Source organism: Amblyomma mixtum, chromosome 7, assembly GCF_055824585.1.
Source record: "Amblyomma mixtum isolate Tamu chromosome 7, ASM5582458v1, whole genome shotgun sequence".
NCBI classification, from domain to species: Eukaryota; Metazoa; Arthropoda; class Arachnida; order Ixodida; family Ixodidae; genus Amblyomma; species Amblyomma mixtum.
Window position 1 is genome coordinate 135,762,790 of NC_143018.1, and position 14,637 is coordinate 135,777,426.

Here is a 14,637-nt window from a genome sequence, read left to right on the forward strand (position 1 = left end):
TTCAATGAGTAATTACTTCCTTATTACAATCATACTCCACCCTAGGGGATTGCCCTAAACATCTGACCAACTCTGATCCTTCTTCGAGTTATTCATCAATTCGCTCTCGCAGCAGTGTGTTTAGAGCTCACGTGACCAAGGTTGCTGCTCTTCCCTGGGTGTGACGTCATAGCACAACCCGGCTTTAAGAAGCAGAAAGTGAAATAACGCACTATAAAAAATGCAATAGTAAGTTATTCGCCGCGCATATATACGCGTAAATCGGCGAGCATGCACACGCATCCAGGGTCAATACGCGACGTTTTAAGCAAACAACACATCAACCAAACTTTTATAAACCAAAGAATTAGTTTTACTCATCAATGCAGTGCTGCACATGTCAGCTAAATTTGCGTTCTTTTTCGTTTCATGTGGAATGATGCAAGTTTTTTTTCCTTATTAACATGTTCAAAACAACCATGCTGATAAAAATTGGACAAAAAAAGATAACGCTTTATTAGCAAAGCTGTTTTGTTTTCCTTTGATATTCACGCAGCAGGGTACACCACCCTTAATTCCACGAAAGAAGCAGGACTGTACACTGAAATTGCTGGATTCGAAGCCACTTTTTCTTACTGCGCTACGTTGAAGGTCAGTGCTAATTCCTGAGGGATGGGTTTCGTAAATACTAAATTTGGTGGCCGCATCTAGCCCATGGCAGTCCTTGAGGAGGAGGAGGAGAAATAAGAGGAAAGGTAGGAAAGTTCACCGGAAGAATAATCGGTTTGCTACCCTACACGAGGGGAAGGGGGTGAGGGGATAAAAAAAAATGAAAGAGATAAGAGAGTAACAGCAAAGTTTGCGCTGTATCTTTCATTTTGATTTCACCGTCACTTTGGTGACGATGAAATCTAGTGGTGCATGAGGTTCTAGTCGATGGACTTAGGTGGACAGTTGGGTGGCCTGGAGGAAAGGGTTGGCCGAATGTTGAGGGGTAGTGCTTCCGGCGGGAGGAATTGGAGAGTGAAGGTGGGGTAAGGATGGCGGTGGATGGGAGGCGGCCTACGTAACAGTGTAGCCTACTTGACTCCAATAATTCCACCCGCTTTCCTCTGTGTTACAGCTCACGATCATCTTGTTCTTCACGCTGCCACTCTTGGAGCCTGGCATCGCCCTCACCCCTGCGCTGTCATTCTCCTGCGTGTCGCTGCTGTGCATTACAGACCTCACCATGAGTGGCTGCGGGCAGGCGCTCAGGAATATGAGCCAGGTAACTGATTATTCGCCTCTTAAAGTAAAAACATGCCCAATGCGAACATCTGCTGCGCACAGATCGGTTATCAGGGAACTAAAGACGCGATAGCTCGCTCACTTTTCGCTCACTTTTCGCTCACTTTTCGGAAGGGAGGAAGGCTGGAGTGAAAGAGAGAAAGAGGTACTGTAGAGGAGGGCTCCGGAATAATTTCGACCACCTGGGGATCTTTAACGTACTCTGACATGGATGGATGAAAACAACGTCTTATTACAAAAAAAAAATCTTCCAGGGTGGTCTCCTACTGGTCCAGGAGTCCACGGGCTTGTGCTTCACGTAAAGCCCGATCCACCAGCCATTTCTGGCCGTTGGGCTGAGCGGTCCGTAAAGCAACCTCCCAGGAAGAATGAGTGGGATTGGGGATGGGGGATACTGCCTTTGGGGAAGGACATTCCCAAAGGTAGTGGAAAAGTGTGGATCTGAGCACGCCACAGGTGTTACAATCAGAAGGAAATGTGGGGCCGTACTGCACACGGGCGTCGTCTGCTTTCTGCGTCGCACGCAGGGAAAAAGTAGCACAGGTATCGAAAATTTGAATTCAAAGCCGAAGGGTGGTTTCCGACGGAACTATTGCTTTCGAAGTTTCAGGAGGGATATTTTTGCTTCGCCTTTTTGCTTCAAAGCAGCCCTCAAAGGAGATGAAGGTGTCCAATCAATACGACCTGCTCCTTTTTTCGAGAGTAAAATCCACTGTTGGGTGAAAAATATTAGAAAGACCACATAGTGCATCTGAAAAGAAGAGTAATTTGTTGGTGACTACTCTGCTAGTTTTTTCAGTTGTTCTGATTTTTCTCAATATGCGCCGTTATCGCACTTCCTCAAAGTGATTGTCACTAGGAAGTGCAGCAGCCCGTACAATGAACACTTTCTTCTGCATGCATGATCCAGCCGTTCTTCCAGGTAAATTCATTGTGTAGCCATGCTGACTGCACAGCAGACAACTGCAAACACACTCATTGTTATTCTGTGCACTCTGCGTGGTTGCAACATGCTTTTAAGCATAAAATGCTTCCAGCTCCCATTCTTTGGATGTTCAGGCCAACATCGCCTTTAAATCATGGAGAACATTCTGTCCAGCATGACCACGAACCTGAATCTAAATATGGCGCCCGGTAAGAATCCGAACGTGCGACCAAACGTGAGGCTGAACTCATTTGAGCAATTGCGAAATTTTACCTCAGAATTGTATCCGGATAGAACATTTTGCCACAGCTCCCGGAGAGTGATTATAACCAGAGGCAGGGAAGAGTAGCATCGTTTTGCAATATCTTAGACCACTCTGCCACTGCCGCAGCTTTGCGCGGCCCTGTGCTCTAGTTGGCAGCCTCAAGAGCTACGTGCTTCAAAATGTCGTCTTTGTAACTTGTGATTCGATGACTCTCCGTTTTTTAAATAACCGCCGTGTCCGTGCAATGCAGAACAACAAGTCCATGTATAGAAATGCTCGCCAACGGCACTAAAAGCAGCTTCAAGTAGGCATACACCAATTTCAAAGGCTGTCCAACGTGCAGCTAACGCTGTAGAAAAGGGCGTGAACGCTACTGCGTGTCAAGCAGCGAAGGACATTGAACGTGCTTCATGGCGCGATAAACAACGCCAGTGCACGGTTGTGTGTGTGCATGCATGCTGCGTTTTCATGCACGGAGTGCGGTTTAATCGATCTTACCGCGTTTGCGTGCAGTCTCCACTGAAGTTGTTCCACTTGAGTTAATGTCTATAGGTATTGGTCTGCAGTCTGCCGCCACTGGCGTTGAAGGAGATACAGTTGGCATGTTGAAGGTGTACCTCAAGACTTTAGCCAGGATATCCAACACATTGTGAATTCGTCTTTTGAAAAAGTCTGGATTACACTAGACTAGAAAACAGGCAAAATAATATTGTTACTAAAGAACCCGGGAAAAGGATGCGATCTCGACGATATTCGGCCCATTTGTCCCACTTCAAATTTGGTAAATCTTCTGGAACTGGTGGTGAACAACCGCCTCACGAATCATTCATCGATTCTACATGGCCTCAGTGAGGCTGAAATTGGTTTTCGCCGAGGGTGTCCGATTTTGTCCCCGCACATACACGAATTATAGATAGATAGATCTTTATTTAGACAACAAGGTCTCGGATACAGGGGCAAAAGGCAGATGCACTCTGCCTGACGGGGCCCAAGCACCCGACACAATGCTCAGAACAAGCGGCAAAAGAAGCAAGAGCTTCATACACTCTCATTACAAAAAACAACACATAATTATACAAGGTAAAAGTAGGAGGAAGGTGCATACTTTTGCAATGACATAATTAAAGTAAATATTTACAAGGCACATCACAACAAGAAAAACACGAGAATTCAAAGAGTTGACGGAAAAACAGGGACATCAAGAATTTTAATCATTCGGGTGAGAAAGGAGGTAAGCTTTAGCATAAGTACAAGCCTGTATGATCATTGTATGCAAGGTTTTCGACATATCGTATTGCTTTTTTCTGTAATGTTATCAGCCTCGTGAGGTTAGTTTTCGTTGTAGATCCCCAAACAAGTAAACAATAATGAAGATGTGATTGAATTAGGGTATAATATAACTGCCACTTCAGCCATTTCAGAACAAGGTCTCGAAGTTTATATATTACACATAATGACCTTGATATGCTGGCATGAATCTTATTAATATGCAGGGTCCAACTCAAGTGTTCTTCAAAGATTATGCCTAAAAATTTGTAGGAAGAAACACGCTCAATTACGCTATTTTTGAATGTAAGAATAATTTCACTGTTATCAGGCTTGTTACGTGCCTTAAATACAATAAGCTTTGTTTTATTAACATTTAACTCTAGTTTATTTATATTCAACCATAAAGACAATTCTTGTAACCATGCATTTGCCTCAGCCTGAATATTACTAAGATGCATGCCAGAAAAAGTACACTGGTATCATCTGCATATAAAATTATTGTGGGAGTTCGAGGGATGGCTATTATATCGTTGATATAAAGAGTGAAAAATACTGGACCCAAAATAGACCCTTGTGGGACACCGTATATTAATTGACCAGGTTGTGATTGATGACCATTCAAACATGTATACTGAACGCGACCGGAAAGATAAGTACGGATCAGATTTAAGGCAACTCCTCGAATGCCATAAAACGGTAGCTTATGAAATAAAATGTCATGTTTAACTGAATCAAATGCCTTCCTGAAATCTAAAAAAAGTCCAACTGTAAATTGTTTGCCATCCATATTAGAAAATATTTTTTCCTTTATACTAAGCAATGCCATTTCTGTTGACTTCTTCTCACGAAATCCGAACTGTTCGTTAACAAAAATTTGTCTGTCGTCAAAGAACTTACACAGTCTGATTTTGATCAAATATTCCAGCAGTTTAGAAAACAAAGGGAGTACAGATATAGGTCTGTAGTTGTTTATATTGTCATAAGGGCCACCTTTGTGTAAAACAACCACTCTGGCAATTTTCATACCATCTGGAAAAATACCTTGAACTATCGCGTTGTTACATATATGCTGCAAGGGCAAGCTAATTAGATCGGCAACAGCAATAATAGGCTCGGCCTTAATTTCATCTGCGCCTGCCGCAGTGGATTTGTCTAGGCTTCTAAGAAATGTGAATACTTCATGTTCGCTGCAAGGATTCAAGAATATGGAACTACCAATTGGAGAGGCAATATACTGAGCAATTTCAAGATTTCTATCCTGCTTCTGAGATGATTCGCCAGAGGATAGGAAATGAGCATTAAACTTGTCTGCCAAAGCAGCGCCACTGTATTCAACACCATTGACTGTTAATGTGCTGGGAATATGGGTTGTCGCCCTTCCCATGAGGTCGCTCAAACAATCCCATATTTTCTTAGGGCAATTGGAGACTGCTGAAAATTTATTCTGATAATACTGTTTCTTAGCTTTTTTAATATCAGAGCCTAACTTGTTTCTAAGTTTTTTGTATTCCTTAAGTATGACTGGATCTTTTGAATGGATGAATTTGTCAAAAAGCCTGTCACGGGTTTGAATTCGTCGATATAACTCTCTCGTAACCCACGGCTTTCGAGACTTTTTGTGAGTTTTTCCCACTGTCAAAGGAAATGCGGTATCATATTTGCTTTTTACTAACTGAAGAAAGATATTGTACGCTATACTAGGATTTAACTCATTGTGAACTTCGCTCCAGGCAGTGCTTTCCATCATGGATCTAAACCTAGCTAAGTTTTCTTGATTGAAACTGCGATATACTATCTGGGGAGTTGGTACTTGCTTCCTTTTTTTTATCGCCCGAGGAAAAAAACAGAATATAGGCAGATGGTCGCTCAAATCAAATGTAAGCACACCTGATAGCACTCTTGATAACTCATGATTTGTAACACATAAATCTAATAATGAGTCCCTCTCTAAGGTTATTCTTGTTGGTGACTGAATAAGATTGGTGCAGAGAAATGCATCAATGGCTTCACAAAAAAGACGTCGCGGGGAGCTGTTTGTCAAAAGATCAATGTTAAAGTCTCCAACCAAAACAACAGGGATATTTACGATACAAGCATATTCAAGAAGATCACGCACAAACTTGATAAATTCGGCACTTTCACTAGATGGGGGCCGATAAATGCAAGCGATCAGTGTTCCATGACATTTTATAGCAACCGATTCGTAGTGGGTATCGACAAGAGAAAAATCTGATAAAACTTCATAGTCAAGGTTTTCTTTAACATACAATGCGACGCCACCTCCTCTACGGTTTTCTCTGAACACGCCTTCAAACTTGTAGCCACGAAAGAAGATAACATCATTTTGATTTGTGAACCATGTTTCGGTGTACGCAAGTATATCAAATCTGTGATTCAGGGAATCCAATGCTGATTGCATTTCAAAGTGCTTATTTTTAGACTTCTAATATTCGCATGAAAGACTGACATCCTGTCATTTTCGTGAACAAGACAACTGCGCACCGCAGAGTTAAAAGATAAAGCATTGTAGTAAAGAGACTTTGTTTGTGATGCCATAAAAAAAATAATGAAAAAACTGATCAGTAAGGCGAAGTAGAGGCGGTGCCTGCTCAGATGATATTTTCCAGGTCAGCAACACACGCGATCCGTATTGCCGTTTCACCCTGGCACTTGCGCACAAAAAGCTTTCCATTACTGTGCCAAGCATATTCGTACTGCTTTTCTGTGGCCCTTGTCCTCATCATCCACATGAACTTTTTGTACTGCGCTGTTAAATTGTCAAGAAAGTACACTGTGGATTCAGCTTCCCGCATACTTTGCTTCTTTGCCATCTATTGGTCCTTCATTACACGTGAGGAAAAGCGAACCAGAACTGCCGGGGTTTTGCCACGTTTAGCGGGCAGTCTACGAAGGCCTTCAACGTCGTGCTCAGTCAACTGAGGAAGCTCTAGGTCCTGGGCTATAGCATTGATTTTTTGGAACAAGTTTTCATTTTTGGTTTGCGCAAGTCCATGTACTTCCAAGTTACTCCGCCTGCTGTACTGTTCCAGACTGTTTATTTGCTGTCGTAGTTCGCAGACTTCGGGGTTAGTGCTCTCTGACTGAATCTGTGCCTCAATCTTTTCAACCCTTTTTGATAAAGTGACAATCTCAGTGGACTGAAGCTGCATTTTGGCCAGCACTTCATCATACTGATCTGAAAGATGCTGAACAGACTTTTCCATACTTTCCACTGTCTCTGTTACCTGGAAAAGGATATCTAACTTCTGTTTGATTTCCGGTAGTTCACAGAGCTTTTTGTTGATTTCCATTAGCATCCTTTCTGTCAGAGACTGCTCCTTCTGTACCTTTGTTACAATTTTTGAGCCTCGAGCAGCTGAAACTACACATGTTTGACACTTCCAACTTTTTTTATCGATATCTGTCATTGCTTTGTAGGCAGCTTACGTCGTATTAGAACAAGCGCCTTAGTGGTAACCGTATCGGCATTCTGAGCCGGTAAGGGACGAGCCCTCTGCTGGATGTGACTGATTACAAACCAGGCATATATCACAAACAGGAATACCCATAGCACTCGCGATGGAAAAGCATGCGGCACAATAGAAAACAACTACAGCAACAGCACAGACTCAAGCGGCGGCGGCGTTTGGCAGAAGGTTTCATATGACTTCAATAAGTGAAAGCACACCAACCTGCAAAGTGAAGGACTCCGTTACTCCGTGCCGCTGTTGCTTCCGCCACCGCCGCTGAGCAAGTGTGGGGGGCACAGGTGAGCCTTGTCCTTTTATATGCTCCTGGCTGGCGCTGCTTGTGTCGTTATCTTGCGGGGCCGATCGTCGTCGCTCTTGCCACTTCAGTTCACCAGGTGTATCGCTGCAAGCCTGGCCAAGAACTGCAAAGTGAAGGATTTGCAGTTACTCCGTGCCGCTGTTGCTTCCGCCACCGCCGCTGAGCAAGTGTCGCAGTAGGGTTGCAATGAGGCCAACGGAGGTCTCAGTTCTAGTTGCTTTGGATACTGCAAAGGGATACTACCGTTTTGAGCACAGTGTTTTCCTTCATAAGCTTGTTGACCTCAAATCTCCTTCGTACCTCTTTGCATGGATAAGAGCGTTCTTAAACAATAGGCATTTCTTGTGCACTGATGGCCATTAGAATTCCAACACATACGCTCAGCCGAGGGGTGCGCGTCAAGGGTCGTTGCTCTCGCCGTTACTGTTTAAAATACTCATGTGAGATATTCCTGTCCGCCCAGCAGTCAAGGCCTACGAGTACGCCGACGACATTGTAGTTTTCGCTTCTGCGAAGGAAGTCCACACTTTGTATCGGGGGCTTCAAGCGTACCTCAACCCACCGGAAATCTGGCTGGACAGCCTAAGGTTAGTGTTAAATGTTAAATGCCGGCATCCCTTTTTTACATCTCCTTGCTGTATCGCAATACCCCAATCCCACAAGCTGATACCGTAAAATACCTAGGTATTACCTACGATCTGCAGTTAGACTTGCCACTAAAAATTCAAAGAAATGTGCGTAAAGATGAGTGCATCCTTGAAGGCTCGGTGAGAATTAGTTAGAAAAAATTAGACATGCGCCGGGACACTTTGCCCTTTCAGTATAAATGGTATGTAGGGTCGCTACTTGAATTTGGTTTAGGTCCGGTTTCCTAGGGTTTAACTTCCCAAAGCGACTCAGGCTATGAGTGACGCCGTAGTGGAGGGCTCCGCAAATTTCGACCACCTAGGGTTCTTTAACGTGTACTGACATCGCACAGTACACCGGCCTCTAAAATATCGCCGCCATTGAAATTCAGCCGCTACTGTCACGATTTGGTTGCGTTCTTTTTTCTGGTTATCCGAGGTACAAGCTTCAACCTTTGATTAATTTCTAGAGACGTGCTCTGCGTCTGTGCCTTGGACAACGAAAAAGTGCGGCAAATGCTCTGCTGCCTATGGATGCGCGAATGCCAGATTTAAACTCATGGTTCCAGATTCTAACTAGCGAGCTTTCCTTAGAGCATTGGAGCCTACTCCAGGTTTGGCTCGCGGCATATTTACGACATTTCCGAGTCTGTTATCTGGCATTATTTGGCCTAGGTGTAAGCCTCTTCAGATTGTGTTCACAAATTCCCTGCTGAAAAAATCTGTGTCCCAAACACATCTGAAGTGAAGGTTCAAAACCCGCGGACCGATGCTGCTATTCCCTTTGACAATACCCTCCCAAGAAAAACAAAGAATTTGCCTTCACTTGTTTAAAATGGGCTTATAGAAGAGTATCTGGAAAAATTTGCAACATGTAGTGCTGTTTTCACTGATGCTTCTGAGCACAAGGAAAATGCACTTATTCCTTTTGTTGCGGAAGCAAAACTAGGCTAGGTGTGAGCGATTGCGTCTAGCCCCACAGAGCCCCAACTGCGCATGCGCGGGGAGCGAGTGTGAGGCAGTTACTGCGTACTTTCCTGTCCTCCAATACACTTTTTTTTTCTTCATTACGGACCTTGTTTCTCTTCCTTCTTTCACTCCCACTTCGTCCCTTCGTCTACAAACGGATGACGGGTGTTCACCGGGTGTTACTGCATAATTTGCTTTTCCCAAATACAATTTTCATTTTCTTCATTACGGCCCCTCTTTCTTCTTTCACTCCGACTTCCTTTATGCCTTCCTGTATCGTGCGGTTCAGGTGTTCATCGAGATGACAGAGAATTACAGCGCCATTTCCTTTCCTCAAAAATTCGCTGTGGCTTAGCTAAGGTTAAGCCTGGATAAGCGAAAAGCTCTCGCTGCTTTTCAGCCAACTCCCAAGCTACCATTTGTGGATCGGTGTTTCTGCGCCGTCCGACTGTGGCTTCTTCTCCTTCCATGGCGAGTGTCTGCGCCTGTTGTGTGGGCAAGCGCGCCGTATATACCCCTCCTTTCAAATGTGTACTGCGCACGACTGCGACGAAAGGTCGAACGGTGGCGAAGATTGCCTCCTCTTCTATGGCTGCCGCCTCCGCTCACGCGTTCTCGCAACGCCTTGGGAAAGAACCTTCTCCTCTTGGGACGGCGGCGGCGACCGCGCGGCAGCGGCGAAGGGTAAAACGGTGGCGAGGACGAGAAGCGGCGACGCTCAGACGACGGAGTCAGCGCGCCGCGGCGACGACGGCTGCGGCAGCAGCGGCCGCCTGCGCTCCGCGTGACGTCGCTCGGTTTCGCGCATGTGCAGCTGTGGCTAAAATTGGTCAAAGCGCCCACCAGACCCGGTGTTGACGAGCCTAGTGAAGGTTTTCTCTTCAGAAAGCGTTGCGTTCAATAGGCAAGGCATCGCGCCGAACGGGTGGTGGCGTTCCGTGGACTCCGTGGCAGCGCTTCAACACGCTGTCGCGTTCCACTCCTAAAGGCGAAGCTTAAGCGTCATTAATTAGCAGTTCATTAGTATGTAGTCATTTATCAGTAATTAGCCATTAATTAGTAATCTGTCATTGCTTAGTAATTAGTACTTATATGTGTGGCGTCAGCCAGTGGTGACGCCACCAGTGCCAAAGAGGCAGTCAAAGTGGCGCGTAAAACGCTTTCGCCTCTAGGCACTTTAGACAGTGAAAGTGCCCCCTGAGGTGCCGCCGCCGCTAGGATTGCCGCGCAGTTGCATCCGCAATTCTACTCGGGATGGCCATTGGTCAAACCGCAGAAAAGTTTTTAGTCCAAAGCTCTTGATAGGAGTTATTTCGTTCGTGCCCCGGAGTGAGTGAGTGAGTGAAAACTTTATTAGCTCTAGATTCGGTTGTGTTCGGCGGTTTTTAGATGGCTTCGTCCATCTTGCTCAAAGGTCGGTTGCCCTTAGTCCAGGGCTCCACTGGATGCTGCTGCCAGTTTTGCTCGCCGAATCAGACCTTCTTGGTCGACCCGGCGATCGCTGGAGAGCACTCCCTCCCATTGCTCCGCACTCGGGTTTGTTATCACTGGTACCACGCTTATCCTCTGGCATGCCCACGTTATGTGGTACAGCGTGGGGGGTTCTTGGCACCAAGGGCATTTGTCATTGTATTGTGTTGGATACATTTTTTTGAGTACGTGTAGGTTCGGGTAGGAGCCCGTCTGTAGCTGCCTCCACGCGACAGAGTCCTCTCTGCTAAGGGAGTTGTCCGGTGGTGGATACCGCTTTCTGCAGCCCTTGTAATAATTTAGTATCGCCGAATAATCTTGGGGTACAGGTTCGTTCCCCTCGAGGTCGCCTACGTTGGATGCTCGGTAAAAAGTGTACTCTCGAGCTATCCAGTCCGCCCCTTGGTTCCCTGTTACTCCCGTATGTCCCGGCGTCCATACTATCGTATGCCTGATTGGTTCTTTGTTTGTTTGTCGTTGTGTTATGTGGCCCCCAGAGCGGAGTATGCGGAGCGCTCTGTGCCCTATTCTGCCGCGTAGGTAGTTGCGGCATGCTGTTTGTGAGTCTGTAAGGATTTTTAGAGACCGTTTAGACCGATAGCCCTCCGCTGCCGCTAGAGCGACGGCCGCTTCCTCAGCCTCGACTATCGTACAGTCTTGTAGTGATGCCCTGGTGATCTCGCGTAGGGTCGAGTCAATCACCGTTGTTACCGCATTGCTGTTGTGCTGCCCCGCTGTTCTGGTGCATGTGGCTGCGTCCACGTATACCGTCGTTTCTTGGGGTGCTAATGTCTTTTGTAGGTATTCAGCCCTTGCCTCTCTGCGTGCTTTGTGTAGGTTGGGATCCATGTTCCGGGGTATTGGCGTTACTTTTAGTGTGTTGCGATATTCGTCCGGAATTGTTTCTGTCCTCTGTATTTCTTGAATTTGATCGGCGCGGCCCAGTTTCTTTAGGAGCTCCCTGCCAGATGGGGTCTTTTGTAGTCTGCGCAGTTGGGAGACTAGTTGTGCCTCTCTCAATTCATCGAAAGTGTTGTGTAGTCCTAGGGCTAGGAGCTTTTCGGTTGAAGTGCTGTGAGGAAGGTGGAGTGCGGTTTTGTAGGCTTTGCGCAGAATCACGTCCGCCTGTTGTACCTCACTCTTGATGGGATTGTAGTAGGGGAGGCTGTATGTCACTCGGCTGACTACCAGGCTTCTGACCAACTTGAGTGTGTCCTCCTCTCGCATGCCATGACGTCTGTGTGAGATGCGCGTGATCATGCGGGCCACTTGTAGAGTGGATGCTTTGAGTAGGACGAGGGTGTGAGTGCAGCGTTGGTTTGACTGTATCCACATCCCCAAAATTCTGATGAGTGTTTTTTTCCGGTATCGGCTTCCCCTCGAGGTAGACGTTCAACTTTAAGTCGTCGCTAGTCGGGACTGTGCGATTTTGGTTTCCTCTCCAAACTCTTAGGAGCTCTGATTTCTCGGTGGAGCATGCTAGCCCTCTTGCTCTGACGTAGTTCTCTACGCAGGTGGCTGCCGTTTGTAATTTCTCTTCTTTCTCTCCTAGCGAGCCTGTGTTGACCCAGATGGTGATGTCGTCGGCATACATGGCATGGTGTATGCCGTCGATTGCTTTTAACTGTTTTGCCAAGCCAATCATGGCTATGTTGAAGAGCGTAGCGGAGATGACCGATCCTTGAGGTGTTCCTTTATTTGGAGTAAGAAATTTGTCTGATCTGAGCTCCCCCAGGCCAATCGTTGCCGTTCTGTTTGAGAGGAAGGCTTTGACGTAGCCGTAGATTCTCCTCCCGCAGTTCAGGTCGTTCATGCCCGTAAGGATAGCCTCGTGACTGACATTGTCAAAAGCCCCCTTGATGTCCAATGCCAGTATTATGTTTTCTCCGCTCTTGGGGACGTTCCCAAGTACTTCTTCTTTGATTTGAAGTAGTACATCTTGGGTCGATAGTTTTGCTCTGAAACCGAACATGCTGTGGGGATACAGTTCGTTGTCCTCCATGTACTGTTGTAATCTCAGCGTCACCACTCGTTCGTACAGTTTTCCTAGGCACGATGTGAGCGAGATCGGTCTGAGGTTCTCAATTTGTAGTTTCTTGCCTGGTTTAGGAATCATGAGAACCTCCGCATGCTTCCACTCCTCGGGGACGGTCTCCGCTTCCCAGTGTTTGTTGAGAAAGTCCGTTAATTCTGCGACTAGCTCATCACTGAGGTTGCGGATGAGTGCGTTATTGATCTTATCTGCACCCGCGGCCGTGTTTCTGGTTATGTTTCGAATCGCTGCGTAGACCTCTTCTCGCGTGATGGGTCTGTCCTAGGTGTCGTTTTCACTTCCTCGATAGCGCTCTGCGTAAGCTGCTGGGTGTGTGTCCCCGAAGCACTTAAGGCGTACTTTTTCCAGGAGTGCTGAATCTGGTCCCTTGAACTGGTGGATTAACCGGTAGATAGCTTTGTTGTTTTCTGCCTTGGTTTTTGTTGGATCTATGAGAGCCTTGAGTATATGCCACGTCCTCGATGTGCTCAAAGTTCCATTGAGGGAGTCACTGAATTGTTGCCAGTTTTGCCTTGCCAATTGCGCCGCGTACTCTTCTGCTTTCGCTGTGACTTCTGCGATCTTAAGTTTTAGTTTTCTGTTGTACTTTTGTTTCTTCCACCTCTTGGTGAGCCTGCGTCTAGCTTCCCATAGCTTGAGCAGCCTGGCGTCCACCACGGGTGTCTGCGTCGTTCGCGCGATTTCTTTGGTGTACTTGCGCTGTTTTTCTTTCAGCATGTTTCCCCACTCTTCTATCAATTGGATCCCGTTCGCGGCGAGATTCCCGTCGCATGCCTCTCGAAAAGCGCTCCAATCCGTAACTTTTGCCGATCCCAGCTGGCGCTTCAGCCTGTCTGAGGTTACTTGTGTTTTAAGTATATAGTGGTCACTGCCCAGATTTTCTCACAGGTTCTCCCACACTGCCTGTTCCGCTCCCCGTATGAATGTGAGGTCGGGGCAGGTGTCGGTACTGACGCTGTTTCCGATTCTGGTTGGAGTGTCTGAGTCTGTGCCCCGGACTACACGTCTATATTTGGTGCTGAATTTCTAGCGATTTAGTTGGCCTTACAAAAGTCTGGGCATTTCGCACCGCCTCGGTGAGTTAAGTCTGTGATGCACGCCCATTTCCAACAGGCTGTCTATAGAGGTGGAGATGGGTAGATCCAGCGCCCTCTTGGCCCAATGCCTAATAACTGCGTCGATGCTATCTTGCTCGTTCTCCCTAATATCGAGCAACGGCGTGGCGTAGCACATTCTGCTAATGGTATACGCCTGCTTCAAATTCAGGAGGCTACGTTCTTTGAGGCATCTGCCATTGAGCGCGACTCTCCTGAAGATCGCTGTTACTTGCGCAGTATGATTGCTGAGCTTCTTGGTGTTGCTTCTCCATACACGTCCTCTTGGATAAAGAGTCCGAGTTCTGCGCGGTTTTGCCCTCAACCATTATTTCGAAATCACAGTCACACTTGCAGAGGAGCGCTTTCGGATTGCGTATGATGAGTTCGGTTTTTACAGGGAACACCGCGCTCTTCTATGCTACCGTCACTGCCGCTGTTCATCCAGACGATGATGTCATCCGCGCACCTGCGAAATTTTAGGCCTTCTATGATTTAACGTGCAATGGCGTCCCAAAGTGCCCGGGCGCATTGCATTTCTGCGCCATCGAAATGACACCTCCGCAAATCTAGACGCCGTGCACGCTCACCATATCTCCGTATTGAAGCGGACGAAGGTGGCGGCACGTCCAGCAGCAAAATGGCTTGGCCTAAACCAGAGGGCGGCTGCTGTAATATACGAGATGTCTTGTAATGGGCTACGCGTTTCCTGCAGTGCATTTCATGCATGCGCCTGGCTGCGGAAAAATTGTTCATGATAAATGAAAATTGATTTTGAGGAAAGGAAATGAAGCAGTAACTGCCTCACGTATATCGGTGGACAACCGAACCACGCCCTAAGATGAGGGAGTGAATGGCAAGAGCAATGTTTGGAGAACATTCAATGGCTCCTTAAATAATTCACAAAA

The 14,637-nt window shown here is 46.6% G+C and overlaps 1 protein-coding gene across 1 annotated transcript in view; it reads left to right on the top strand.

Annotated features, from left to right (window-relative positions):
• The window catches only part of LOC149337659 (ATP-binding cassette sub-family C member 3-like), a 215,614-nt gene that overhangs the window by 93,734 nt on the left and 107,243 nt on the right, over positions 1–14,637 (top strand). The window contains exon 12 of the mRNA XM_089553474.1: positions 1,103–1,249. Within this exon, the coding sequence (XP_089409600.1) occupies positions 1,103–1,249 (147 nt within the window). The remainder of the gene's footprint in view (positions 1–1,102; positions 1,250–14,637) is intronic.